The sequence below is a fragment of the Bacillus rossius genome, chromosome 10 (assembly GCF_032445375.1).
Source record: "Bacillus rossius redtenbacheri isolate Brsri chromosome 10, Brsri_v3, whole genome shotgun sequence".
In the NCBI taxonomy this organism is placed as follows: domain Eukaryota; kingdom Metazoa; phylum Arthropoda; class Insecta; order Phasmatodea; family Bacillidae; genus Bacillus; species Bacillus rossius.
In genome coordinates, this window is record NC_086337.1 from 34,881,103 (window position 1) to 34,908,972 (window position 27,870).

A 27,870-nucleotide genomic window follows, 5' to 3' on the forward strand; every position below is an offset into this window, starting at 1 on the left:
ATACATACGGTTTGCTACACCTACAGCTCTAACGAGTAGGTTGCCAAGCCAGTCAAACGTAGTTGAAAGCATGAGGTTGTTAACTGTTCAACATGAAAGGAAGAATTAAAATTTTATATTTCTCTACAAGATTAATGTGTAAATACAGCGGGTTGAAAATCATGGCAGCTATATTGTGTTGAAAACATCGCCGGTATTTTTTATTAACTTTGTGTTGATGCTCAGGTACATTTTTCTCTTTTTAATTAGTTTATGATTGCAATTACTGCTTTCGTTTCAAATTGTAATGATTACGTGACGGGAATACTGTAAATCATTATTTACTTTCATTACTACAAAGCGGCCATGTTGAAACTTAGAAAAATGGCGATGTGCCGTCAACGTCGTGTTTACTTGTTTTTCGCGATGTCTTGCATGGGTGGTCTAATTCATTATTATCAGTTTTATTTCTCGATGCTGTGCGAAATCGGTGTTTTGTCGCGAATTAAGGTAAATTGCGGTGTTATTTCGCGATATCGCGATTCGCGAAATTTCCGTGTCTCTAATTATCACTAAGTATTTTATGTTAGTTCCTCTTTTCTATGGTCCGAAAAATAATGGTGGCATGCGAGTCGAGAGATATACAGAGTGATACAGCTATATTTATATAGACATAGACCGATATATGGTTTTACAATGATATGGAGAGAGATAGGTATATAGAGGGATGCTTTGTATGTGTGTACAAACTTAAAATAAAATTTACAAAAGTAATTAAAGAGGCATTGCAACACATTCCAGGCATTAGCTAGTTCTAAATAAAGATTCCAAAAATGTTTATAAGTTGGCCCCGCTGGATAGCAACCATGAAAATGTTTTCTCAACTACATACCAAATTATGTTATTTTCAAGCCGTTCACGACCATACATGACAAACTCCATAGACACACTTCTCTTCCGAGAAAGACAAGGGTTACTATGTGACTTATTTTCAAAGAATCACAAAGCCAATACTGGTGCATGGCAGCAGCTTTTCAACCAAAACACCAGTCTTTCCCACACTTACAGAACTCTGTTGTTAACTCTTACGTGGCTAGAAGAATTGCATCAGCCCACTTTCAGAAAAAACCATAGCAAAAGATATAAAATAAGATTACATGAACCCATTAAATCTTGACCAACCAAGAACACAATAGGTAAAAATACTTTCAATCAACTTTTTCATAATTCAACAAGTCATCAAAAGTATTAAATAAATGCTAATTATGTTTATAGAAAACACTGCAATTGCACAAATACCTCTCAAAAGGAACAAACAGCTGTTATGTACATCATCCAGTAAGCCTAACAATTAACATTTCTATTTATAACAACATTATAAATCTTTAGTAAATTTATTTTTAAATAAGGGGGGGTAAGTAAACTGGATTGTTATATCTGCTTTAAATATTATAGTGGTGTCTGTTTATGAAAGGTATTTAACAATACAATGATGACGGATGAGTTGTTCTGTATCCATCTGTTGTTTTTAAAGTGTATTTTTAGAAGAAGTTAAAATTGCTAAGATACGTGTTTCCAGAACAATTTTTAGGCATGAAACACTGGGTATGTATTCTATAAAGCACTCAAGGGACTTCAATTACACATTTATCTTCATTTCTCCACCAAATGTTATAGTTTCTGCTCAAATCTCACAGTTGCCCTAGAGCACCAGTTTACAGCTTTGTGCTTAGAGATTATGTTGCATTTAGAACCACATTGTTGCACTTATCAGCTCAGCTCATCTCACTAACACAAACGCACCCCTAACTGCACGTTAGATTTGGAATGATACTATTATACATAAAAAAATAATGAAGATTTAATCCCTAATTTGTCAGTGTGATCTATTGTGCTCCAATGACAATTGCTTAAATACCTCCTCCTATGAAACTAAAATTTCAGCTTGGTAAGATATTATGTTTTCAGAATATATCAATACTAAACTAATACATAAATTGCATTTAATCTTTAAACTATCTTTATATACAAAATAAAATAAAATTTACATTGGGTTACAATTTAGTACAAATTACAACTAGCCCATGAACTGTGACATGGGATCCTCATCTCTTCTCCGCTTCATCAAGTATGCCTCTATTTCTTCATCTGTAGGTTTCTTCACTTCGAACATGCTATTGTAAGGGCGTTTTCGCTCATCCATGGCCAGCAATTTGTCTGCTGCTTTTTGATTCATTTCTTCTTCCTTGAGGGCCTGCAACAAAGGATTTTTGAAATAAAATAAACTTGGCCGATTCTGACTTAAGAACAGTCTTCATAATAGTAAAACTTAGGAACATGTTTGAGTGTCGACATAAAAGGGTATAGGTATTGTGAGCATATTTTAGACTTGTGTACAATGTGCAACAATTTTTATTACCTTCGCTAAGAAAATATGTAAATAAATGTGTATATCATAAGTCATAACACACACCTTTTGTGGCATTTCTTAAAATGGAAGCTTATTCTTATATGGCGTTGCGAAAGTAAATGTCTTCTCGTACACTAAACAAGTACTTAAAAAATTACATTATATAAATAAGATGATTATAGCAATCAAATGTGTAATCACACATTGTGTATGTCCTCCTGTAAATGTTTTCAAATCTTAAAATATTTTCCTACGTACCCTTCAATTCGTTTCCCACTATGATGATTGCATATACATCTAAATATGACATAATTAACATCAAGTCAGTTGCTGTAGGCAACCCATACAAACAGTATGCACCAAAGTAAGATAATATGCCAGGTTCCAAACCTCTTGTAATTTATCCTCTTCTTTGGCCACATTCTGAAGCTTTGCTTTCTTTTTCTTGTCTTTCATTTTCTTCTTCTTCTTCTTGCGCTTTTTACTTTTTTTCTTTGAAGAGACTTCTTGCTGGGCAACACTTTCCTACAACAAATATAACATCAGAAGGTGAACCTATAAATGCTACCAAAATTAAATACAGAATAAAACAGTGAAATACAGTAAAACCTTTTTGTTGCGACCCCATTTATTGCGACCACCTCCCTACATATTACAACCTGATTTCGAGGAACCGTGAAAAAATTGCAGAAAATCCGAAGAAAATCGGACAGAAAATGAATTTCTTGTGGTGAGTAGCGTGTTACTGCGTTTCTCTTGCCGAGTGCTGTACTGCCGTAGGCAGCGCATATCTAAAAATAGATACCACTTCCTGTTGACCGCTGTCAGCGCTTGACAACCCCCATTCCACAAATAACATTATCTGCTTCATTTTAACGAGAGTAAAAATATATTAAAACTGTCAGCAAATTGATAAAAGCTTTATGTGTCCGGAAAACAGGGCACAACACTGGCCCGCCAGTTGTTTTAATTCAAAACGTGGTTAAAGAACTTGTATGGATCAGGCTGAAAACATCCGGCAATACGTGTAGGTTATAAGGAATCTTGCTATGGATTGAGATGTTATGTGAGCTTACCTCTACATTATTGGAAGTATTAAAGCCGACACAAAAATACGCTGTGTATTAAAATTAACATAGTTTAATGATATTTTATTTCATTTTTATTTTTTAATTATTTTTTTTCTGATTTTCACATTTTGGTCAAAATGTCCAATTTTTTGACGGTTTCCGAAAATGTATTCGTAAAATCACTGCTTCGTTAAATCCGGGGTTCGTGACATAGGGGTTCTAGTGTATTTAACTACGGGAAGCAGAAAATGTACATGTAAACTAACCAGTAAAAATAAACTGTCTTTTGACATATTTTCTTTAGAGGTGGCATGTAGAGCGACGGACTTGTCATGAAGGTTGAAGTGGGTTTACAGCAAAGCCGTCTAGCATTGTGAGTGACAGCATCCTGCCATTGTATGGCTGGTTTCTTAGCGAGTAGAGGTGTGGGAGGGGGGTGAGGGGGGTTGAAATCAACTGAAAATTTCGGAAAACATCTATTACGACCCCCCCTCTATTAAGACCCTATTCCTGGGAACCGTGAGGGGTCGTTTCAGAGAGGTTTGACTGTATGTGTGAATGAAACACTCTTCTTTATGCTCTCAAACACATTTTCAGCCAGCCAAAGTTTGTGCCTGAGCATGTTTTAACAACATACTTTGCTTGTTAATATGACTTCACAAGACAATGACCCAAAATATTAAAGTTGGCCATCTCAACATGTACAGAGTGACATCACGTAACATACATTTTCAGAATCAGGTAGTCACATCTGATGGTCAACTAATTGTACTTGGACTTTAAATAATTTTAGGCCGACAAAAAAACAAAGCTTGTACTCTTACATGTATATGGTAAGAAAATATTTATTTATCAGTATTGATAGAGCAAGTTAAGTATGCAATTAACAATTTCGGAAATAAACTACTTTAACTTATATTTTACCCATGCAAAACCATAACATAACACTATTGGCACAGAAGCAGATAAACGTCTCAACTTGATCATCGTGCACAGAAATAAGAATAACTTTTCTGAACAGCATTTTGGTGAAGTTAGATTTTTCACAAACTACAACTATTTTCCAATGTAGTAGCTCATCTGTAGTAACTGAAACCAGAAAGGAAATTCTGGCCATTTATGGCCTCATTTATACCATAAATTGGTGAGAGATTGTGTACAAATTTATCAATAGAATATATATAAAAGGTAAAATTAACAACTCATAAGCAGGTCTCAATAATTTGAATGCCCTCTGTATGTATTTAAAATCATATTCACTCAACATCTAAGCCTAAACACTGCCATATTGATGATGTGAATGCCCAAGGATGATGAAGGTATTCAATTGTTTGGTGATCAGCCACCAATTTTCTATATGGCCGTTGTTAATATTAATCAAAGTTGATGAAACCACGTTAAAACAGAAGTGTCACCAATTAGCAAACCATAAAAACTATTACTAGTTTTTTTTAAATTTGGAATGAAATTAGTCTGGGTTTGGCATAACCTGTAAAACTAGCAGACATAATATCAGCCAGAGAGATATATAAAATTCCCGGAGACAACAAGTAATTCAGGCATAATTCCAGGTTTTTTCCCATTGAAAAAAATTCATGCATGTTTCTCGCTTTTCCTGGAATTCAACGCAGCTAGCCACCCTGGAATTAAGAATATATATATCGTATGTGAAATCTCATTATATAACATAGCATAGCTGAATCTAAACCTCAGCGGTGATACTTAAAAATTAAAGTACGCTATACACAATCGTTATTTATTGAAAATATGTACTTAAAAGTCAGAAATACCATTTTTACCTGCAGAAGACTCTGTGTATGGGTCGCCCCCTTAATTTTGGCCAAATAATTTAACATTTTCACCATAAGGGTCAGGCCAGTCTTAAAGGTCCGTGCCTCATCTTATTGCCGCTTCAGATTGAGTATGATGCCAGTTCACGGAGGAGGAGAACCATAAACACTGCTACTTGGCCACACACATGGCCACTCCCCTCCCATCATACTCTCTCTGTGGTTGGTTTATTTTTAGGTTGTCCCTCTTGCCAACCACCGGCTAGGCAGCGGACAGTCATGTTACTTACCGGTGCCGGAAGGGTTGGCAGCAGACTTCGCACAATGGTGCAGTTCATTATGCTTTACTCACTGCTCAGAAATTTTAACTAAACAATTTATATTTACTCATGACATATTTACTAAAAATCAACACACACTAGTTATTTAAGCTTATAGTCAACCGCAGCAGTGCAATGTTAATTTTTTTTTCACACAACATGCAAAATTTGCTTATGGGTCACCATGCATTTTATTTAACAAAAAATCAGCATAAAATCTTCAGCCCGTCCATATGCGGGTAAATACCTATGGTACTTTAAAGTGAGGAACTATGGAATGAGATTTAACAGTAAACAGAGAATAAAATCTTACATTCAGAGCATGCCAATTGCTCCATAAGGCTTGAGAGTTTTCTGCACCCAGCTATATCAATGATGTGACAATAGTTATGATGACGTTAAAAGATTGAGATAAGACTGGTCTCCCAAATTCCTGGACACTGATTAAGAGTTCATTAACTATATGCACAAATGTTTACATACAAAAAACATGAACAAAATTTTAGGTTTACAATTTATGGGCAAAAAAAAATACCAACTTATTATAAGTGGTTGATTGTCAACTACACTGAGATCTGTAATAAGCTAATAAGGCATTCTATGGTTCCACATTAGTGTGTTGCTGGTGTTTTTTGTTCGCTCAGGTTATTGTTACTGCCGCTTTGAATTAAGTACTGTTTTCCCTTTTTTCTAGCAGGTTATAAATTCACATTTGGCATTCCCATTAAAACTACAGATGAATCAAATAAATCCTTTCTATTCAAGAAAAATATTACGGGAGATGAAGTAAATTAAAACGTTCATCCATGATAACCTATAAAGTTTACTACACCCATTTTTTCCTTCATACCTGTCCTGTTACAATTCCTCAATGTTTTTTTTTACGTTTAACATTTAATTATATAAATAAAATTACAATAGGTGTTAGTTCTGTAAACTTAATTTAAAGGGTATAATGTATCAACACCCATAGTTTATATTTTTTAATTTATTTTATATATATATATATTTTTTTTTGACACTTGATCCTAGATCCTACTTTCAGATTCAAGGAAATCGAGTTATGACCCATCGCTAGTTAAAACTCTATTGACACTACAAGAGTCCGGCTTGGCGTGACCACCAAGATTCAGACAAGATGCCAATAATGCTCACATCAGATGAAGACGACGACGACGAAGAGGACTCCGACTCGTCTGCGCTGTTGCTGTGGTGAGGCTTGAGGGACTGCGTCTCCTGAGCACTCGACGTCTCCGCCGCTGCTTTCCCAGCGTCACCGGTGCAGTACGAATTCTGGACAGCATCATCGGGCATTAGAAATTCCAAAACAACAATTCTAATCTGCAAGTCTTCAAAAAATTGTTTGTATTCATGAATAATTGATATTTTTTTATTATTATTCACAACCAATATATACACCAAGTGAGACTAATTTAAATAAAGAAACAGAAGCTAAGAATATTTTGAGGGAAATTTGTATTTGTTTTCTGCAACAATATACCTCCTTTTTTTTAATATGTAACAAATAATCTGAGATTATGATTTCATTGACTAAAACAATCTATTTTTAAGTATATATTCAGTTTAATAAACAAAAATTCTTCAAATTTATAATTTTACTGGTTTATGAAAAAGCATTGCCAAGTTTTATATTTGCTCACATTTTAAACAACTTTATTATGGTTTCATTTACTGTATTTTTAATAAAATTTTATTGTACTTTTGTGAATTTTGAAATAAAAAGTTTCAATATACGTATGTCTAAATATGATTTTAAAAATATCCAAATTCATGAATACTTCTATATTTGATTGAAACAAAAAAATTTGAGTATGACAGTATGTACATGGGCTGTATGCTTACCTATACACTCTACAGAATGTAAATATGGAACTTAAGTGAATAATTACTCTTTTTAGATATACAGTAAACCCTCGATAAGTCGGACTAAAAGGGGGGAGAAGTTGTCCGAGTTATCGAGTGGATAATTTTAGGTTACACCCAAAGATAACTACATACCAGTGTTACGAAATAAAAGTATACAAAGTGGTATCAGTTTAAAGACAGTTGCAATGTAATACATAATTTATTATTCAGCGTCTTAAGTAATGCACGGCAAACGTTCTGCAGCGAAACACAAGTCCGTAGCTGCGTATGGCAGCTAGCAAGGTCAACCGTGAGCAGCGAGCACGAGACGGCCAGGCAAGGTCGCGCGCAAGGTCAGAGTAGTCTGTCGGCGCGCTGTGCGTATCTATCAACTCAGCTGCCACACGTACCTCGTACACAACACCGGGCATAAAAAATTTAAACTTTATCCAATTTTGAAGGCTCAAAATATCGGCGCTGCTTATACATACCAATATACGGTATAAAAACTGTGAATTTTAGGCTACCACAAACTTTCGGACCTTCATTTAATATGAGTAGCAATTTAATCACTGTAGGAATCAGTAACACATTTCGGGATCGAGAACACTATACTTACCTTAGGCCTACTGTATGAACATGATGGAAACTCCAGACTCAAGTTTTTTTATCAATTTTAATTTTTCAGCAACAGTCAAAGTCAGGCACTTTCTTTTAGGCCCCATTGTGAAATGTGAATGTTCAGAACACGAAAAAATTTCAGCGTGCGGAACTGGGGAAGTGTAACGAGTGTTAACAATAAGCAAGCCGCATACTGACATGTACACCTGCTGTTTAACAGCACGTGACGCACAGTAGTCCGTGCACCAGCCGCCAAGTTCATAAAAGAGGGGAAGAGAAGTACGTATTCTAGCTAGCGGCCGGCCGGCTATGACGCCACGTCTCCACCGGCAAGGCAGCGTTGTCAAGTCTATGACATCCGAATTGCCACTTTTTTCCCCTTCAAAGAATCGGCCCATACCACGCTGTACATACTTTGTTTTTTTGCACATTATTGAACACCGCCATTGCTATTGTGGTGTCTTATACCTTATACGTTAAAGAAATTAATATTGTCTGTTGCAAATTTTTTAAATTTATTTATTTATTTTTAATGGTTGTCCGACTTATCCGATGTCCGGAACATCAAGGTCCGACTAATCGAGGGTTAACTGTACTTCAGACACTCATAATAGGTCACATAATATCACATTTCTCTGAGCAAAAATAGGATTTTTCATGCATTTCCCTTTATTTTTTATTTTTTTTACTTTTTCTCGCATTTTACATTTTCAGACACCCACGCCCTTCAATAGTGTAAAAAAGGAGTTCTACTGTATACACCAATGAAATCCTGACTACCTCTAGCTATTCCAATTAATAACTTATATAATTTGCTGGCACAGTCAATGAAAAATACAGTGCAGAAAACAAATATCCATTCCAAGCTTAACCTCTGTGTAAGGAATCAGCAAAAAATAAATAAATCATGGTCACTTGACATTACCTTCACAAAAGAGAGGCAACACTTGTAGCCCCATCTCCCATTTTGCCAGAATGAGCCCCAAACAGAAGTGTGATTGTTTATCAGAACATCTTCTTCGTACTTCGATCGAATTATTTGTTTTTCTTGCCCCTGCAAAGAAAAATATATTAATTTGTAGAAAATCACATTTTCACTTCAACAAAATTACAGAACAAAATACACAACAACTGTATGTACCACAAGACACTTAAAAACATTTAACCTGATTAAAAGGCTGCATCATTTTGCAGGTAAACTCAACATCTACGTAGTGTACATACATAACAAAAAAAAAACAGAAATTAAACCAATTTTCTAAAATTTTATCGGCAAGTTCTTTGAGTGATTCTGGCAGAGAAGATTGATTTAAAACTATTTATGAACATAATTACCTGGTTTACATGCATGCCATCAAAATATGTAGTGGTTCATTATATATAAGTAGTTATACCATGTTAAAAAAGAAACCCTGGCTACCTCATGGAGCAATGTGGCACCGCTGTAAGACATTGGACTCACATACCAGAGGGCTCGGGTTCAATTCCTGACCCAACCGTTTGATTTTGGTTTTCGAATGGTTTCCCTGAAATCTCTGTATCTTACAACATTTCTTCGCATGTTACCTCCCTGTCGACACGTCGTTAAGTCCATTTAATGAGTGAGCAAGTAAACACAGTGCTGCCAACTTCCCGGCACAATCCATTTATTCAAACAATAGACAAGAGACTACAAAATGATCGACACTCACTGCTGTGTCATAATGACCTAGTTCATCCATTGTATAATTTAAAGTTTACACACGTGTGCAAGTTGCTTAGTATATAAAAAGCTAAAATAAGTTTAACAAGGGTAAGATGAATGCAATTAAGCGAATAAAACAATGATACAATATTTTGAATGTGTCATTAATGTTGATTTTTTTCCTGTGATGAACAAACAGCTCTCTGTACTTCCCTAGATTGGCAGTGTTTGGACTTGTAAACATTGCGTGTAATTTGGTGTGTATAGTGTTCGAAACATTTGAATTTCGAAATTCCCGCGCTGCTTGCCAGCAGCACCAAGTTTTTCGAGTTGGCCGCCTGCCAAGGCGGGCAGCCCTGCAAGCTTCCGGCAACAAAGCAACAGTTGCTGTTGAACCATCATGGCGGTAAGTCGTGCTATCGTGCACGCTTGCTGCCAATCGAGTTGCTCGCGAGTGCATCGTCATTGATTGTGTCGTTTTCATCTGGATTTTTACAGTCTGGTGCGTCTCTAGACAAAACAGGCAGCACTGTAGAGGGACCGCCACGGAACCCACCTTGATGATCTTGCCGTAGCGGGAGTACTCGACGTAGTCCTCGGTCTGGGCCAGCAAGAGCTCCTTGGGCGGGGCCTGCAGGTGCTCCGCCCCGCCGTACCGCCCCAGCACGTCGCGCTGGGCCTCGCTCTTGAACTGCTCCTTCCTCGCGTCGTACTCCTGCCGCAGCATCTCCAGCTTGGTGGGCTCCGCCAGCAGGTGGACGTCCACGCCCTTCTCGTACGCCTCCCAGGCGAACAGCTGCGCCGCCGAGTGCTTGCGCGTGTCCCCCGAGAACCGCACAAAGTTCTCCCCCGCGTAGTCCACGCTGCAACCGAGCACCCGCTCTCGTCTCCCGCGCACAAACACAGCTGTCAAGTTCTGCTAACGCAAATGATTCCTCGTTGAGTTTGTTCACGGATGGTACTCCATGGTTCGTACTTTTATACATGGACTGTCACTTCTGGATGAGGTGTGAGATATAACAGTTACTAATAAACATATGCCAGCAGTAAAACTAGTTACACTTTTGATAGCTGGTGAATATTATTATTTTTACTATTTTCATAGACAGAGGTTTAGTGACAGTTCTGAATAGTATGAATATACCTGGTGTTCAATGGGGAAATAAAAATAAATAAAATACTAGTTCTAAGATTTTCACTCAAATTATCACATTTAAAATTTGTATAAATAATTACTGTATTTATCTATGTATAAGTCGCATCCTTAATTTTGGGCAAAAAAAATATAATATGTATTTTCACCGTAAGAGTCACCCTCGAATATGGATCGTCTTTATGGACTGTGTCTCAGCTTATTACAGCGTAAGAAACACAAGACATGCACTGATGTCCTTCATCTTTCCCCTCTCCATCCTTTATGGCCATTCCTCCCCCCTTCCCCATTGCCTTAGCACTATCTAACAAAAAATACAAGGAAAAGAATACTATTTTTTATACCCAAGTTTCCCTTCCAATCTATTAATTATTTATTACCTGTCCCCTTCCCCCGAGAGAGAAAAGAACACCGGCTATTTTATTTTTGTCAGTTCTTGAACACAAACAAGCATGTCCTTTACAGCAGTTTTGTCAGGAACGAAATGTTGCAGTAGGAAGAGTAGAAAATCTCACGCGAAAACAATGATTGGCCACAGTTGCATCACAAAAACCTGTTGAGATACAAACGGTGACAGTTCACGGACATTTACACACGCACACATGCACACACCCCCCTACCCTCTTTCTTGCTCTTGGTTAATTTTTAGATATTCCCCTCTTGCCAAGCGCCAGCCCGGCAGCAGACGTAGCTTAATGGCGCAGTTCATGATGCACACTGCTGAGATATTTTAATCAAACAATTAATATTAACTCATGACATGTTTATTAATAATCAACACAGGCTAGTTGTTTAAGAACATAGTCAAACACAACAGTGAAATATTATTTTTTTACCCAAAATTTAAAATTTGCATATGGATCGCAGTACATTTTATTTAACCAAAAATCGGCATAAAATCTGCGACCCATAAGCGGGTAACTACTGTAAGTACTTACTCTTGCTCACTGACTCCAGCATATGGATTGTCTCTCATCGACCTGGTTTTCGGGTCGTAGTACGCCGAGTTAGGGTCCAGATTGCGCAAGTACTTGGCGGTGTCTTCACGGATGCGCAAGTTCCTCACAGTTATGCGCTGTTTGCTATCCACCTTGGTGCCAGGCATATCCACCTCGTCCACGTATTTGTCTTCGTCTTCCTTGTCCTGATCTTCCACCTGTTAGGAAATGTGGTCCAATTCATTACTGATATGTCACCGTAAAATTTAAGTGGGAGGGATTGAAGTCCTCTTTGAATTTTTTTTATTATACAGTAGGTATATAAAAGAATGTCTCAGTTATAAAATTTAATAGTATCAATGTTAAGCATTGCATTGGTTCAAGGTCAGAATTAAAGAGTAACTCAAACAGGTTTAAATAAGCGCATTCTTGAATAACTGCTAGTGCTTTGTTGTTTTCAAACTTACAGCGTGAAAGAATGGCTCTTTTCCCAATTAGTAGAGCTAAACCTGTGTGTAAACTTTATATGGCAACAGAATGGAGCCCCTCCCCATATGAATCTCTTTGTACGAGAGTGGTTGAACATCAAAGTCCTTGACCGTTGGATTAGTCGTAATGGTCGAGAAGACAGGGCTCTTTTTCGTTGGCTTGCACGTTCACCTGACATAACGCCATGCAATTTTTTTTTTCCTTTGGGGCTTTATAATAGATTGTGTCTACGTTTCGCCGCTACGTAATGATTTTCCAGAATTGAGGAGACTATTGCTTCCATTACTTAGGAAGTATTAACCAAAGTGTGAGAAGAGTTGGACTAGGTTGGATGTGTACCGTATAACTAAGAGAGTACATATGGAATATTTGTATAAAAAAAAATTTTAAAAAAATTTTAAAAAGTTATTTTATCCTTGATTTATCTAAAATTAAAATTAAACCATTATAACATACCAATGAAACTGAGAAATTTTTATGCACATCCTGTATCAAAACAAATAGTTAATATTTAATTTTAAAAAAAAAAAAGCTTTCTTCGTCAAAACATGATGAATTTCAACAGCCTATTTTTAAAGTTGATTGAAAAAGTCAGTTCTAATTTTTTATTTTGCCAGGACAGACACACTCTAGAGGTATCAGAAAATACAAAAAAATGTCTGATGTACTGTAACAATCTGATAGTTTCTAATACAGTCAAAAATAATGAAAAATGTATAAACTCATATTACCAACTGTATACCTCCCCTTAAGAAATATTTACAAATTTTGGTACCAAATAATTAATTGGAATTAAAATCTCTATAAAAGTAGGTACTACTCATTCTGCTATCGGAACCAATTGAGTTGTTTATGTTCAGATTTATTCAGGTTAAGAAGACACTTTTAAAAGCAATTACACTCATATTTCATTTTTATTATTACGTGTTTTAAGTATCATTTAACTGAATGTTAATTTTGCTTTGTTATTTTTCTTTGAAATTTGATAATCCAGCGAAATCCATGTTAGTCGTGGTTCTAATCACGATGGGCTAAAAAACATTTACTGAATTAAAAAGGGTCAGGAATTACTTTAACATGTCAGATAATAATTATTTTAATAGAAAACGACAAAACGTTAATCTTGTTACAATTGAAACATATCTTCTATATTAATAACATTATAATGTAATAAGAAATCTTGTCAGCACCTACTTAGGAAATGTTATGCCCAAGCCCTGTTAAGTAAACAATCCTGCCCCCCTGATTCTATTTTACACTGCAATTTAATTTGAAACTGTATTTAAAATGTATTTAGACATATATTTATTTCTATAAATTGATTTTAATGAGCAAAGTTTATTGATTAAATAAGTGCCTCATCAACAAGCACACTTATGTTATTGCATAATAGATTATTTTGACTAACATATACTCTTATGGAAAAAAAAGTATTTGATTAGCACACTATTTTCCTGGAACCAATCAGGGTGTTTCTTCAAATGGCCAGGTGTATTTAGATTATACTTCATGCAAGCACCGATACCTCAGCCACCTCTGCTTCCCCTTCAATGTTGGCATTCAGTTTGTGCGCCCGTAACTGCCTTTTTGCTTCTTCTATCTTCTGGTACTCTTCGATAATCGCTCTGTGCTCCGACGGATCGTAGCCCGCCCAGCGGTCTCTTTTACCGTCATAGTCCAAGGAAAGGTCCTTCTGGATGAACTCGTCTGCTGCTATGCTACTTCCTGAAAGAACCGCAAGTGTCACATACTGAATTGGGGGAAAAAAACAAAAAAAAAAAAAAACACAGATTTCAACCGTAGTCAAAGACAAGGTTGGCTTATTTTCGCCTCTTCCGCGCATGTCACTGGAGGCCACTCAACACCATGAAATATATACAGTATGTTTACATAATTTAATAGTCAATTCAATTCATTGAAACACCAGATATCACGCATATTTTTATTTTTAAATATTTTAAATCTGTACTGAAAGGCATTTCACACACTAATTAAGTGCTCTAGCTATTTCAGTTACTACTTTTTATAAACAAACATTTATTTCCTTCATAATTTTATTTGCACTGGTGTATTTATATTTTACTGACATAATTTCCTAAAACGAATTTGACGATTAAAATTATATTACTTGTTTATATTTACTAAATAAATTTTAGGTTACTATTTTTTTTTTAATTTTTAAATTATGTCCCAAAATTAATAAAATTGCTTTCGGGACACACACAAATTTGTAGAACTGTCTGAAAAGAAAATCTTTCAAGGAATCGGAGCATTCAAAACTTTGAACACCACAATGGTCATAATTTTAGTGATGCCATTGTGTCCAATAAATGATTATATTTAATGGAAATTGGTGTTAAAAGCAAAATTTGATCATGTAAAATGGCATTAACAAAACACAATTTGTTCATTGAACTGTTAAATCACACAAAGAAAACAATGATACATGTATTGTCTTTATTTGATATAGCAAAAAAAAAAATTTCTAAAAATACTTCTAGTGAAATGTTATAATTGAACTAAAAGCAAAGTTTTAAAATGGATTATTCTGTAACTATAAATTACAGTAGGCATGCTAACCACCACATTAAATATTATTTTTTTTATAACCTTTAGTGTTTCCCATTGAACCTGCTGTTGACTTGTGGGAGGGTATAATGTAAACAATGGCTATTTAAGTGCCATGCTGAATAAGCATATTGGCAGCTGCCAGGGAGATGGCCACAAATGAGCCATGATGCCAGTTGCTGACATGAAGGGAGCAGTAATGACTACAAACATCCGCTTTATTTCATCTTTCTACACGGTAGTGTAAAATAGTCATATGTAGCTTACCCCAGCATGTTTAATTGGATTACATCAAGCAGGCCGCATTGTTAACATCGACACATACCAAACCAGCACCTTCTTGTGTAGCTCTATGCTATCAATGTAGGCATGCATGCGACAAATAACCTAGTGGCGTGGCATAACCCTAACGCTAACAAAAAAAAACACTTTTCAATTCTATTGGAAAATTTGAATCACTGGAGTTTATTCTTACAATTATTCTTACAATAAATTTATTTGCTTGGAAATAAAACTAAAAAAGGGCTAAAATAATTTTTTTTACCATCATACTGTTGGTATCGTTAATTTTCAGCAAACAAAATTTTAATATTCCACAATTTTCTGCCATCTATTGGACTGGTGTGACAAGATTTACATTTGCATGTACAATAAGAACAAATCCTTTAAGTGTCTACATTAGGGTCTACTACATTAGCATTAGCCTATAGGCCCTCTTTATTTTAAATATTTAAATGACGGTCAGAAGCAAATGGGTGTAAATAACAGAATATAAAAAGTATCATGATTAGTTGAAAGTTAGTATGAAACTGTTAGTACACAAAGGGATACATGTGAACTCTAAGATTTATGCCGATGAGTTGCAAGTTTTCGCAAAACTAATTCAAATGTTTACGCTCTTTGAAGGCTCTGAGCCTTGTTTTCTTAAAACTATCCTACATTCATTTACACCCTTTTGATTCTGACTACCTGAATTACTTGCAATAAATTTCCATCTTATGTGATTTATTAAAAAACTATTATTATAATAGTACCAATAACAGCAACACGTGGAAAAAAAAATTGGCCTTAATCATCATTAAAGAAAAAAAATTAAACCAAATGCATTTCTCACCTGTAAATTTGGCACCAACTTTACGTGGCCTCTCCATGCAATCTTTTCGCTTGTGGGTCAACGCTCCACAGTTCTCGCAGGCTCCTTTCCTATATTTTATAGCAACTTTAGTCTGGAAAAAATAAAAGGACAACTTTTTTCCGCAAGGCAAAAAAAAAGTGGACACAGAGCAAAAGGCTGGAACAAAACAAACGTTCGTTACCGTGTCTACTCCCCGCTTGTACCACTCGTTTATGTCATCGTATTCCTTCTGCTTTTCCGGCTGGGGCCGCTGGTGTTTCAAGGTGGGCCCTGTCGAGCCAAAGTACCACGGCGCCGACGAGATGTACTGCGGGATGTGGGGGTTGATGTCCTTGCCCTCCTCGTCGACCGCCGCAGGCGCTGTGCCCGCCTAGAACCAGGAATGCAATAAATAATAACTAGAACACTCCAGTCAAGGCACACTCATTCGTCCAACCACGAAGATATGATGGGCTGATTGAAGGCAAGTCACAACATCCACCCCAAACCCAATATGGAATGGAGTCAATTTTGGTTGAACGGTGGGATCACTCGCCTCCGGGGCGGTCGAAGTTCCGTTCCTGGCGGGGTCGGACCTGAATTTTTGCCGGAGGGAAACATGGTGGACGTCACCGTCAGCCGGTTGGTTTTCTTGGGGTACTCCCGTTTTACCCCACCACTCATGAATCGGTGTTCCATCAGCATATCACCACCTCTCGTTGACTCTTAAAGGCCCTGATGTTGACAAAACGTTTAGGCCAACGTGATAATTGATCAATTTAACCAACACTTAATATAGTGAAGAAAAAAGTATAAGGCAAAAAATTAATTCCCAGGAAGAGAAGTTACAAAAAAATGCTGTGTTTAAAACAATACGTAATTACAGAGCAAAGGCTTGGAAAACTTTAACATAGTTTGTTAGGTAAAATATGGTTTAAAATACTGAAAACAACACTTACATCATAAGTAAAGCCAAATGAATAACTACTAGCTTACAAAAACAGAAGCCATCCAAAATAGTTCAATGAAGTTAACATCATTGAAATGGCAATTATCAACAATTAAAGGGCACAGAATATTTATATAATTTCTAATAATGTAAAATTAAAGAGATCTGTAAATCCTTAAAAATATGTTTGTGTTTCATTACGGGAGTATTTGTGTTAGTGAGGCAGGATGATAAGTGCAATGCTCACTGGTGCTTTAAGCATGGTATCACCTCTAAACGCAAATCTCTGGACTGAATAGGAAAACTATGAGATTTTAGAGGTCACTTGAGAGCTTTCAAGAACCTCCACCAAATATTCTACGCAAAAAAAATTATTCTGGAACCACACACTGTAGCCATTTTAACTATTCTAAAAATACAGTTTAAAAACCAAACACAGAAACAGAACTAATCATATGCCCTCCCCACATTAATACTTTTTGTACATTGACCCCACTCAGATATCTTAAACAGTTTTCAAATTGCTACGATATTTCTCAAGCTCTGCACACCGTATGTAATCCCAGGTAGGCGGGGTTCGTAAGCTCTCATCATCTGTGACATGATATAAGGTCATGATAAAGCAATTCCACCTTCAGTAGAATCTCTCAATTCCCCATCACATTTTTCAAGACGTCTGTTTTCGTGCAAGGTTTTAACTCTTTCTCTTCACCCATATGAGAGTTACCAACTCTTTCTGACCTTGATTCATTTTCTCCTAACTCTTTACTTCTAGGGAGCAAAGGAGACGGCGAGTAAAACAAATCTAATCTTTCTTGCTTGATTTGTTTTAATGTTTTATTTTATTACATTTTGATGTGGTCTATTGTATCCTGCAATACTGAATGACACAAAATTAATATCAATATCAACAACTTCACACTTATTTAACAGCTGTATGGGTAACTCACCTAAACTTTTTTAATACAAACTCGTGATAATATTTTTCTAACTAACAAGTACATACTTATATTTGCTAACTCTTACCTTTCGAGCTTCTTCAAGTTCCTTTGCCTTCCTCCAATCTTCACGAGACTTTTTCTTTGGTTCGTCATCTTCAAACTTGCTCTTATTCCTTAATATCTCAGATACTGGTACATTCTGGGTGGCAGCCATCATGAGATTTTCCTAATTTTAGCACCTAAAAAAAATAGTTTTATGTGTTTTTTTTTTTTAACTTTTATTATTTACATGTTAGCATGAAAATATTCTTTTAAATAATACAAATGTTCAAGAAAAAATTTCTAACTGACAAGGGTTTTTGTTTTAAAAATTACTGAATATCTGACCATTCTGTACCATATTCAACTCTATTTCAACTAAAAAAACAACATTCGGATAAATTACTATCCTCATATTATGCTATTTACCAAAATGAGTTTTCAACAATGATCATAAGGTTCAGGTATTTTAACAGCCTTAGTAAAATAACAAGGTAATATGGGGAAAATAGGTGGTGAGGTTAAAGATAGAAAAAATAAATAAATATATTTTTTACAACATTTTATTACTAAAACAAAAAATTAAAAATATGCCAAAAGGTACTTATATTTGGCAACAACTTTTTTTTTAAAACATCTACCACAGAATTATTTAATGAATGAAAATCAAAATTTTAATGTAAGATGCTCTTTCTGAGTAGTATAAGTTCTGCTCTGCTAGAATGTTTCTACCCTAAAACTTGTTTCTCAAAAGAGTATAACATTTTGACTAATAGCCACAAGACAAAATGCTTCAAAAAGGTTTTTACAATTTAGCAATGAACTGTCGGAAGTGGTTGCCAACACTGAACTAGAATGTGTGACACACACACACACATGGTAAGTTCACAAATTGCAAGGCATAAATTAAATGAATGGCAGAGAATGCAGAAACCAGCAATTTTTGTCACGGAACATATGTCCGGAAACTAAACCCTGCAAAGTTACGGGCGCGTACAGTAGAACGCAAGTATGAATTTGGCGGGCTTCAGGGAACTTTTCCAGTGGCTAAGAGGACGGACGATAGCAGTGCCGTGACCATTGATCACTCCACTGGAAGCAGGCAACAAGCCGAGATAAACGTTTAGAGTTCGCCATAAGCAGTTTGGTGTACAATGTCCTTTGTGGTTATGGGCATTAGAAATAATAAACAATGTTTTGCAGGACAATCAAGGAATAAAAAATAACATCATCAAATCATGTTTTGCATGTAAAAGCCTCACTTAGCAAAAACTACCAGAGCCTTCATTAATGAGAAAAAATAACTGTTTAACTTAAAGTATTTGCACAATCATCAAAATGCTCAATTTTTTATTGTTCTGAAGGAAGCTATTTTCTGAAAGAAAAAACCATTATGTTTTCACTTCCATGCATATTTTTATCATTTTCTAAGAGGGCACTGTTATTCTTCAAGCACTTTACCACTTAAATGATAGGTTAGGTTGATATATTACAAATACTATGATATTGTTACAATGGTCATTTTGGTTTAGGTTAAGGCTTTAACCAAATACTTAGGGAAGCTTCCATAGCACACACATCCATGTACATCTATTAGCAAATTCAGCCACAATGTAAAGGACACCTTTTTAAGGGATAGATCGTATCTGAATACTTTTAATGCTACCACCATTTGTTGAAAGTTTGTCGTGATGGTTACAATTATTCAGCAAAATGTAAATAACAAAGACCAATTAAGGAAAAACTTAATGTACTGTGGATGTTATACATGTTAGCAATAAAAATAAATATTTTGTTATGAATCTCAAAATATTAAAACTATGGTAAAAGTTTCGTAACTTGTATACAAGCACATCCTTTGATCCTAATGGCATGATCCTGAATACATTGATCCTGTGAAACATGATGCTTTGTGTTTTAATTCAGTACGTTGGAAGATCCTGTACTTAAAAAAATATTGTTCTGTAATAATGAATTAGGATCATAAGTAGAATAAATATTTATTTTTCAACGTACAATCATAATTCATTCTTATTTTGCAATTACTTTCATGTGCAGTATCTTCCGACATACTGAACTAAAACAGCAAGCATCATGTACCTAAGGATCATGCCATTATGATCTTCTGAGGTAGGTACCTACTGAACTAAAACCACAAGGATTATATACCACACAATAAAGCCAACACGATCATGCTATCAGGATTCAGGGATAAACTGGGATACATGAAACACCAGCCATATCAAACACAGAATATATGACGGCTGTAATCAAAGAATTCCTTCGAAATACTGCAAAATTCAATGAGTCTGCTACTTCAATGCACAACATGTATTCCTCACAGAAATTAAACGACATTAAAAATTCTATCCAAATTTTTGCCTCCCATTAGACTCGTCCATTACAACATGACTCAAAATAGTACGTACTTTAAATGCAATGTAACAAAACAAACATTTCGTAATACTATTACTTATTCTAATAAAACAACAGACATGATATATAAGAATTAAAAATTCCTTACAATTGCAACACAATTGTTATTCAAACAAATTTCATTATTACAACATCTACATTGACTAACTAAAGATCTTAAAAAAAATTTGAAACCATATGGGTAAACAACTAATGTTGAAGATAGCGTGAATAAGCAGGTATTGTAATGTAAGCTGTAAACTGTTTTTTTTTTTTTTTACAAACTACCAAGAATTAAGAAACTTTCCTTTCTGGGTTAATTCAGAAATGTCTCAGGTAAATGGAAAACCAATATTCCTATTTTTCACAGGTAAACAATAAATGGCAGTGGCAGCATAAAAGCACAGGTATTGAAATGTAAGATATTAACATTTAAATATTTCACAAACATGAAGGAATTACGAAACCATCCCTTCAGAGCAAATTTAGGGACATGTGTGGTGTGTGAAAACCATGTTTACCGATTTTTTTTTCTTTCCGTACTAAAAAGCCCTGATATCCTAGTTAGTTTGTACTGATGGTTAGGTTCGATTAGTTACAATTAAAAACAATTTTAAATAGTGAGTGCATCTGTATGTTAGGTGAGAATGGTGATATTTATCAATAACTATTGTAAAAGTGCACGAGAGGGGATTTTCTGTAAATTGTAAATACTATGAAATATTTTTTTTGCTAGTAGAATTAAATTTTATATCCACATAATTTTTTCTCTATGCTAGCAGGAGCGGATCCAGAAGGAGAAGGGGGGGGGGGGGGGGGGTAAAGGGCTCAAGCCCCCTCCAAAAGCATCTGGGTCCACTATTGTTTTAGTGTTTGCCTTGATAAAGCTTAGCCTCAGCTGGGTCAAGCCCCTCCCAAACCAAAATCCTGGATCCGCCACTGTATGCTAGCATGATTCAATCCCACAATCATATTAATCTCGCCTCAATTTCTCTTTCAATAACAGGCAAGAATACTTATACAAATAAACTCTCAAACCTTAACGATAAATTGTAATTTTTCCCATATTAACAATAAAAACGTCGAAAAATAAGCATATGATGACACTAGAACACCACACCAACACTACATTATAAATCATTAATATTTATACTCCATTATAATGGCACAGAACTGCCACCAATACATACAGGAAATTCCCGAAATTAAAAGAAAAACTTCTTAAGAGGAAAACAAACTTCTAAATAGCTACATTTATGTAAAGGTAGCGGTTGATACTCACATCTATGAAAATGAACATGTCGACCAAAGTGTATCCCCGGCTCCTTCAGGCCGTTATGCCTCGCCAGTGCCATCTCTTGCGTGTTTAGTGCGACGCAAGTGTATGTGATGTGCGACGTTTTGTTTCTGTACAGGACTTGACATATTATTTTATTGTAAATATATTTTTGATTTACGTTTTTTGTATATATTTTGCTTATATTTTATTATAATTAATTTTGTATTGAAGGGTTATGTATTTGTGTAAGTTTTATTTGTTCACCATGCGCCAAGGCCGTGGCTTCCGCCTGTCATCAATCAGCGTGTTCCGCGGCCTCGCGGAGAGGGGCTAGACGCGGAATCTCGGGCGCGCCAGGCAGGGGAGCGAGTCAGTCGTCAGCCAGACGCGAGTGGCAGCGGTCACGGAAGCGGGCCGTTCCGCGCTAGTGGGAAGTCAGTCATGGACCCGGCATGAGAGGCAACGGATATGTTGGTGACGTAGCACCGGGACGGTGAGATTGAACGGGCGCGCTATTTGCAGTAGCTCTAGACTTTGCCGTGCGGAAGCAATTTCAGCTTTGCATTCGAGTCTGTTACTTTGTCATTCAGTCGTGTGCTCTCATCTTGTCATTTTTACTCACGTGTGTTCTTCTCATAATTTTTGCGAGTCGCGGTTAATTTTTGCAAACTGGACATTCGCCGTTGTATGTTCTGTGCTTTTACATTTCTTCCCGGTCATTGTGGTGTACAGTCAGACAGGCATCCAATTGCGCGCGGGTCATAGAGAATTATATTCCTTACAGTGTTGACGCCGTCCCTGCTACCTCCTATGATTTTTATGTGATTTTTGCTTGGGTTCGAGATCTGAGGGAGGGTTCGGCCTTGTGGCTAGAGGTAGGGGTTAACGCAGTAGGGCCCCCCGAGCTGTTATGGCCACTCGGGACGCCTAAAGAATAACACAAAGTTTCTGGAAGATATTTGGTGAATTTATTACGGCACAGACCTATACAGGGTGCTGCCCGTTCTGGCCGTAATGGTTTTCCCGACGCGACTAGTCACACGCGCAGCTCACTTCCTCAGTGGCGGCTAACGATTTTAATGCACGTGAGGGGCGGACTTGTACACGTGATGCGATAGTTACAAAAATACACTCTAACATAACGAACAATATCTTGACGAACAATACACTTCACTATTACCTAACACTTAATAAACTGGGCTAGTAGCACGTAGGGCCGTGTCTCCGGCGACTCTACGCGATACCTAGATGTGTCCCAGGGACTGATTCAATAGTACATTTGGTGGCACGATACGGTGCAGCGGTGATACCTAAACTCTAACATGACAGATTACACTTTGACGAGCAAACATTTCACTACTACTTAACACTTAATAAACTGGGCTAGTGGCACGTAGGCCCGTGTCTTCGGCGACTCTACGTGATACCTAGATGTGTCCCAGGGACTGATTCGTTAGTACGTTCGGTGGCACGTGTCGCCCTCTGGCTGCCCCGTGCGGGTCAAAACTAAGTAGCTGGTAAGCTAAGTTGGGGTGTGAAGCGCCGAAGTAATATCTCGTAGACTCCCCACAGTACTTACGTATTATGTAGAACACTCATCTTGGAGCACTGATTTAATTAAGTGAAATACCTCATGGTAGATTGAGGCCGGCCGCGAAACTGTACGTAAACGATTATCAAAATATTAAACTATTGAAACTACATGTCGGTGAAAGCAAAGGTTGATGGTTCCGCGTTGCGCGCAGGCTGCGGCCTGTCGGAGCTCCTAAAGGACACTAACGGTGTCGCCGCGCGCGACCCCCCCTCCCCCGCCAGCCCTCCTACGGAAACGTGTGAATTTCGCGGGAAAATGAACCGGCCAGGTTCGGAACAAAACGCACAGTGAGACATAAATTTGACAGGACTGAATATTAATTGATGATAAATAATGTTTAATAAAAACCTGTGGAAAAATATACATAAATTAATTTGTTGTAGTGCGGCGGAAGGATATGCCACACCTGGCTGAATCCTTCCACCGCCGCAGCACTCGTTGCATGGCGTTCGCCTCGTCGCACGAACTACACTTTGCTGCGCGCACGAGCGCGTTCGGTGCACACGCTTTTGCGAGACGTTGATGAGGCATAGCGGTCTATGCGACATAGAGGAGCATTGGCGGTCGGCATCAGTGTGAGTAATACTCGTCACGGGCGGGACGTCCCGTATTTTCATTACCATATTAGTGCGCGGAACCGGGCTTCGCCCGATATAGAAATAGTCACAGACGGAAATGCGGCAGCCCCATGTAAAGTGTTCATCTTCTTGAGTATAAAGGACCAGGAAACTTTATTCGAATTGTTCTAATTTCAATTCTGGAGACTAAGTCCCTCGGCCACGCGGCCCGAACCCCCCTATACCGAACCCTGAGTAGCCGGCAGGATGGAAACATTTCAGGGACTAGTCGCCGACCAGCATACGACAAACACACCTACTATTTAATTATCTGGAAGCCAATTTGTTTTACTCACATATTGAAAAACAAATACATAGTTCACACTCTACCATTATTTCCGTCCTCTTCCATTATTACAGTCTTAAAACACAACTATGTTTCACAAAACAGAAGGGGGTGATTATTGGTCACTGTAATAAATTGTCACAAAGCGTGCTCTGACAGCTGCAAGACACAACAAACTAGACCTACACCTACACCTAGCTTAAAATATTGCCCCAAGAAGCTATGACATCAAATTTATAAAAATCACAGTAAAAAAATTATTTTCTGTAAAACAAGTTGTCGTGTCCTGCATTTGGCCTCGGACCCCTTGTGATAGTGCTACATGCTCATGCCTGAAACAAACATGGCTGCCCTGACACCGCAGGGTATTATTTACCTAATCTCTATGCCTATGCTAGTTATCCTGTAAGATGGTGATGCACCCAGCGCCAATAGATGGCGCCTGCTGTAGAATGTAAATAAGTGAGATTCATTGTGTCATTACTCAAGGAAGGAACGGGCTTCTGCTCGTGTTGGGAGCATCCCGAGAGTCAAAAATTAGCATATGATCAGAACAGTCAGTCACATCTTATAGAACTTGCTGCAAAGGCTAAATCTGTAAATATTGACTGTAATGTTAATGTAACCGACTTAGATCCTTGGCCCCAGAGAAATCTAAGGAAATACGGCAGAAATCTGGAATTGGATGTATTACTTTCTGCTCCCTTCACTTTTCAGCCCTGTTCTGCCTGGCAGACTGCCCACCTTCAGGAGCTGTTCGACAGTGACGACTGAGGACATCACACCCCAAGAGGGTGTTCATCCCACTTCAAGCCACTCCAGCACTGGACGCTGTTGCCAGGACACGTCAAAGTTATGCTAAATAATGTGTCCCGTGCGAGGTATTGCTTTGATGACATAAAAATGATAAATAACTGCTATTGGAGATAACTAGATAAGGAAGAAGGACTCGATTTTCTAGGGTACCATCCAAGGTAGGTACTGCTACGTAGTGCCACCACCGTTGAAAGGTTGCCGACAAGCAACTCCATCCAGACTCATAGCAGATAGGAATGACCAGCCAGCGGACGTCATCCGCGGGTCATCGCCGGCAGCCACCTGTGTCACATCACCAGTACGAGCGTCCGGACCCACCCGGTCGCCCGATGCCCCTAGAAACTTGTTAAATCTAATTTCCAAAACACATATATGTATTAGGTTAATTGTTAATTTTTAATGTGTGAATTTAGAGCGCCTTACAATTTGTTATTAATATAATATTTTACGAATAACGGAACTTAAGAAACTCTGGCGCGACAGGATGCTCACCTCTCCCCTCGCGCCAGGGCCATACGCTAGTACAGCGCTACTCGCGGACCGGGACAGATGCACATCCCACGGGGAGCAACCATCCTTTGTCTTCACTGAACTTCATTCTGGTAAATATAGTCACGCACCAAAACCTTTTTTAATCAACTCCCCGTGTGCGCCCGGTCCTTTTACGGTGTAGGGCCTATCCCAGCCGCGTAAACATAACACTCCCCGCATCACGCATTACGCGAAGCAGTGCAATATACGGCACGGGCCGACTCCCGCACAGCCAAAGTGCACAGGCACTGGCCACATCTAATTGAAGACTTTAATTAATTTAATAGTGAGCCGTGGTCCACACAGGTGGGCCCGCGCATCGCCGTTCGCAAATTATGGGATTGGTCGACTCCAATCAACTCTCCCCCTCAACCACGACTGGCGTGAGAGCTTAATTTTAGTGATGGCGCATCAGAGTGCCCAGTGTAATCATAGTGTACTTTGTATAGGGAAATAGTGTAACTGTAACCGCAAGTGTAATCGCCAACGTTAATTAAACATCCACTCTGTGCGCGACGTGTATACAACAGTGCAAAACAGACTTGTGTACGTTATTTGTGGAACCTCCCCAACCCAGTTAGGGATCAGCATGATATGCTGTGTAGGGCCAGTAGTGCAACAGTAATTAGGGATCCCTAACATCACGACCACCGCCGCCGTTCCTATTGGGCCACGCAGGGGCAATTGTACCCAACGACTTACCTCGTGGTTAACCACCGAGTTAGCCTGGCTCCTTCCCGGACATGTTTCACATTATAAAACAGCCTTCCCGCTAGGAACCCCACCGGATCTCGAACACGAGAACCCGGGCGACGGCATTACGTGACCAGTCTAGTCAGACAAGCGCCCTCGTCGTCTGAGGACTCTGAGATGAGCTGATCCTGGGCCTACCATGATTGGTCCAGGAGGATGCCACCATCGACATCCAGCAAGGTAGGCTGCACATGGGTCGTCAGGGCCGTCGCACGGTGTATGGCGTGGGTTGAGCGGTTCCCGGCCTTCCCTCCAATCCGGTCCGACTGGAAGACATTGCCAATGACGTGCCCCATGAGTACATCACCCTGATCGAGCACGTGCTGTCGCAGCATCCAGGACATGCTGAGACGAACGACGATGGCAGAGCACTCTATCCCGACCCGGCCTCATCAAACCCGTCATAGTGAAGCCCCATACTTTTGGACCTGTCGAGCGGAAAGCCATAAGGATCAGATTGCGGAGATGCTCAGGGATGGGGTGATAGAGCCTAGTGAAAACCCCTATAATAGCCGGGAGGTAATGGCCACCAAGAAAAACGGTTCTCTCCGCTTCTGTGTGAACTTTAAGCCCATAAACTTTGTAACTATCCCTGCACCTCCACCCCTCATAACATTACAGATGCCCTTGCGAGGCTGGGGGACGCCAACATTTTTACATCATTGGACCTAAAGTGCAGCTACTGGCAGGTCCCAGTCAAACTCGAGGACGCCCCGGATGGCTGCAGATTCCAGTTCTGCGCCATGCCGTTCGGGCTGATGGACACCCCCACAACGTTTCAGATCATGATGGTCCGCATCCTGGATGGGTTCGTAGGCGAATTCATCACGGCCTACCTGGACGACGTGATTGTCTGGTCCAAGTCGTGGGAGACCATGCGCGACACCTCGCCATGGTCCTCCAGCGGTTGGACAGGCATGGCCTAACATGTGCACCCCGTAAGTGCCGCATCGGGGCGGCAGACCTCCGATACTTGCAACTTATCGTCAATGCGGAGGGCTGCGGCCACTGCCAGAGCACTTGGACCTGATAGAGACCTAACCCGCCCCACGCACAAGGAAGGAATTGCAGCGCCTCATGGGCCTCTTGAATTGGCTGCGCTCCTTCATCCTGGACTTTGCGACGTTGACTGCCCCTATCACAGACCTACTCTCGCCCAAGATGAAGTACAGGTGGACCGCCGAGGCAGACTGCGCCCTGGTTTCTGTTAAGCGCCTGTTCCGGGAGAGTCACATCCTCTCATGTATAAAACCAGGGGAGCCCCTGTACCTGCAGACGGATGCCAGCAAGGTGGACATGGGGGCGGTGCTATACCAGGTATGCTCCAATGGAGAGCAGAGTGTGTTGGAGTACGCCAGCTCCAAATTCGGGCCGGCTGCGAGGAATTATGATGCAAATGAGCAGGAATGCTTGGTGGTAGTGTGGGTGGTCAGCCGCTACAGGCACTACATCAAAGGCAAGGAGTTCACCCTGAGGACGGACAACCATTGCCTCATATTGCTGAATACAATGCAGGGGGGTAAGTCCAAATTTACTAGGTGGGCCATGACCCTCCAGAACTACGTCTTCCATGTTGAGCATGTGCAGGGGAACCAGCTCACTGATGAGCTTTCCTGGCACCCTGACCTGACCAATGTGTACGAGGATG

The 27,870-nt window shown here is 38.7% G+C and overlaps 1 protein-coding gene across 2 annotated transcripts; it reads right to left on the reverse strand.

The window, feature by feature from the left end:
• Positions 1 to 1,968: 1,968 nt before the first annotated feature.
• On the reverse strand, positions 1,969 to 21,634 carry LOC134535942 (pre-mRNA-splicing factor Slu7). 2 transcript variants are annotated; one of them, XM_063375350.1, is made up of 11 exons: positions 21,537 to 21,634; positions 17,978 to 18,131; positions 16,205 to 16,393; positions 16,003 to 16,114; positions 13,846 to 14,045; positions 11,832 to 12,049; positions 10,297 to 10,603; positions 8,982 to 9,110; positions 6,725 to 6,862; positions 2,780 to 2,914; positions 1,969 to 2,233 (listed from the first exon to the last, which is right to left on the reverse strand). In XM_063375350.1, exons 2-11 carry the CDS (start codon positions 18,107 to 18,109, stop codon positions 2,057 to 2,059), a joined length of 1,737 nt encoding a protein of 578 aa, XP_063231420.1. In that variant the 5' UTR covers positions 18,110 to 18,131; positions 21,537 to 21,634; the 3' UTR covers positions 1,969 to 2,056. The 2 variants fall into 2 exon arrangements, with proteins under 2 accessions (XP_063231420.1, XP_063231419.1); XM_063375349.1 differs by having other exon boundaries at positions 21,385 to 21,634.
• Positions 21,635 to 27,870: the final 6,236 nt, after the last annotated feature.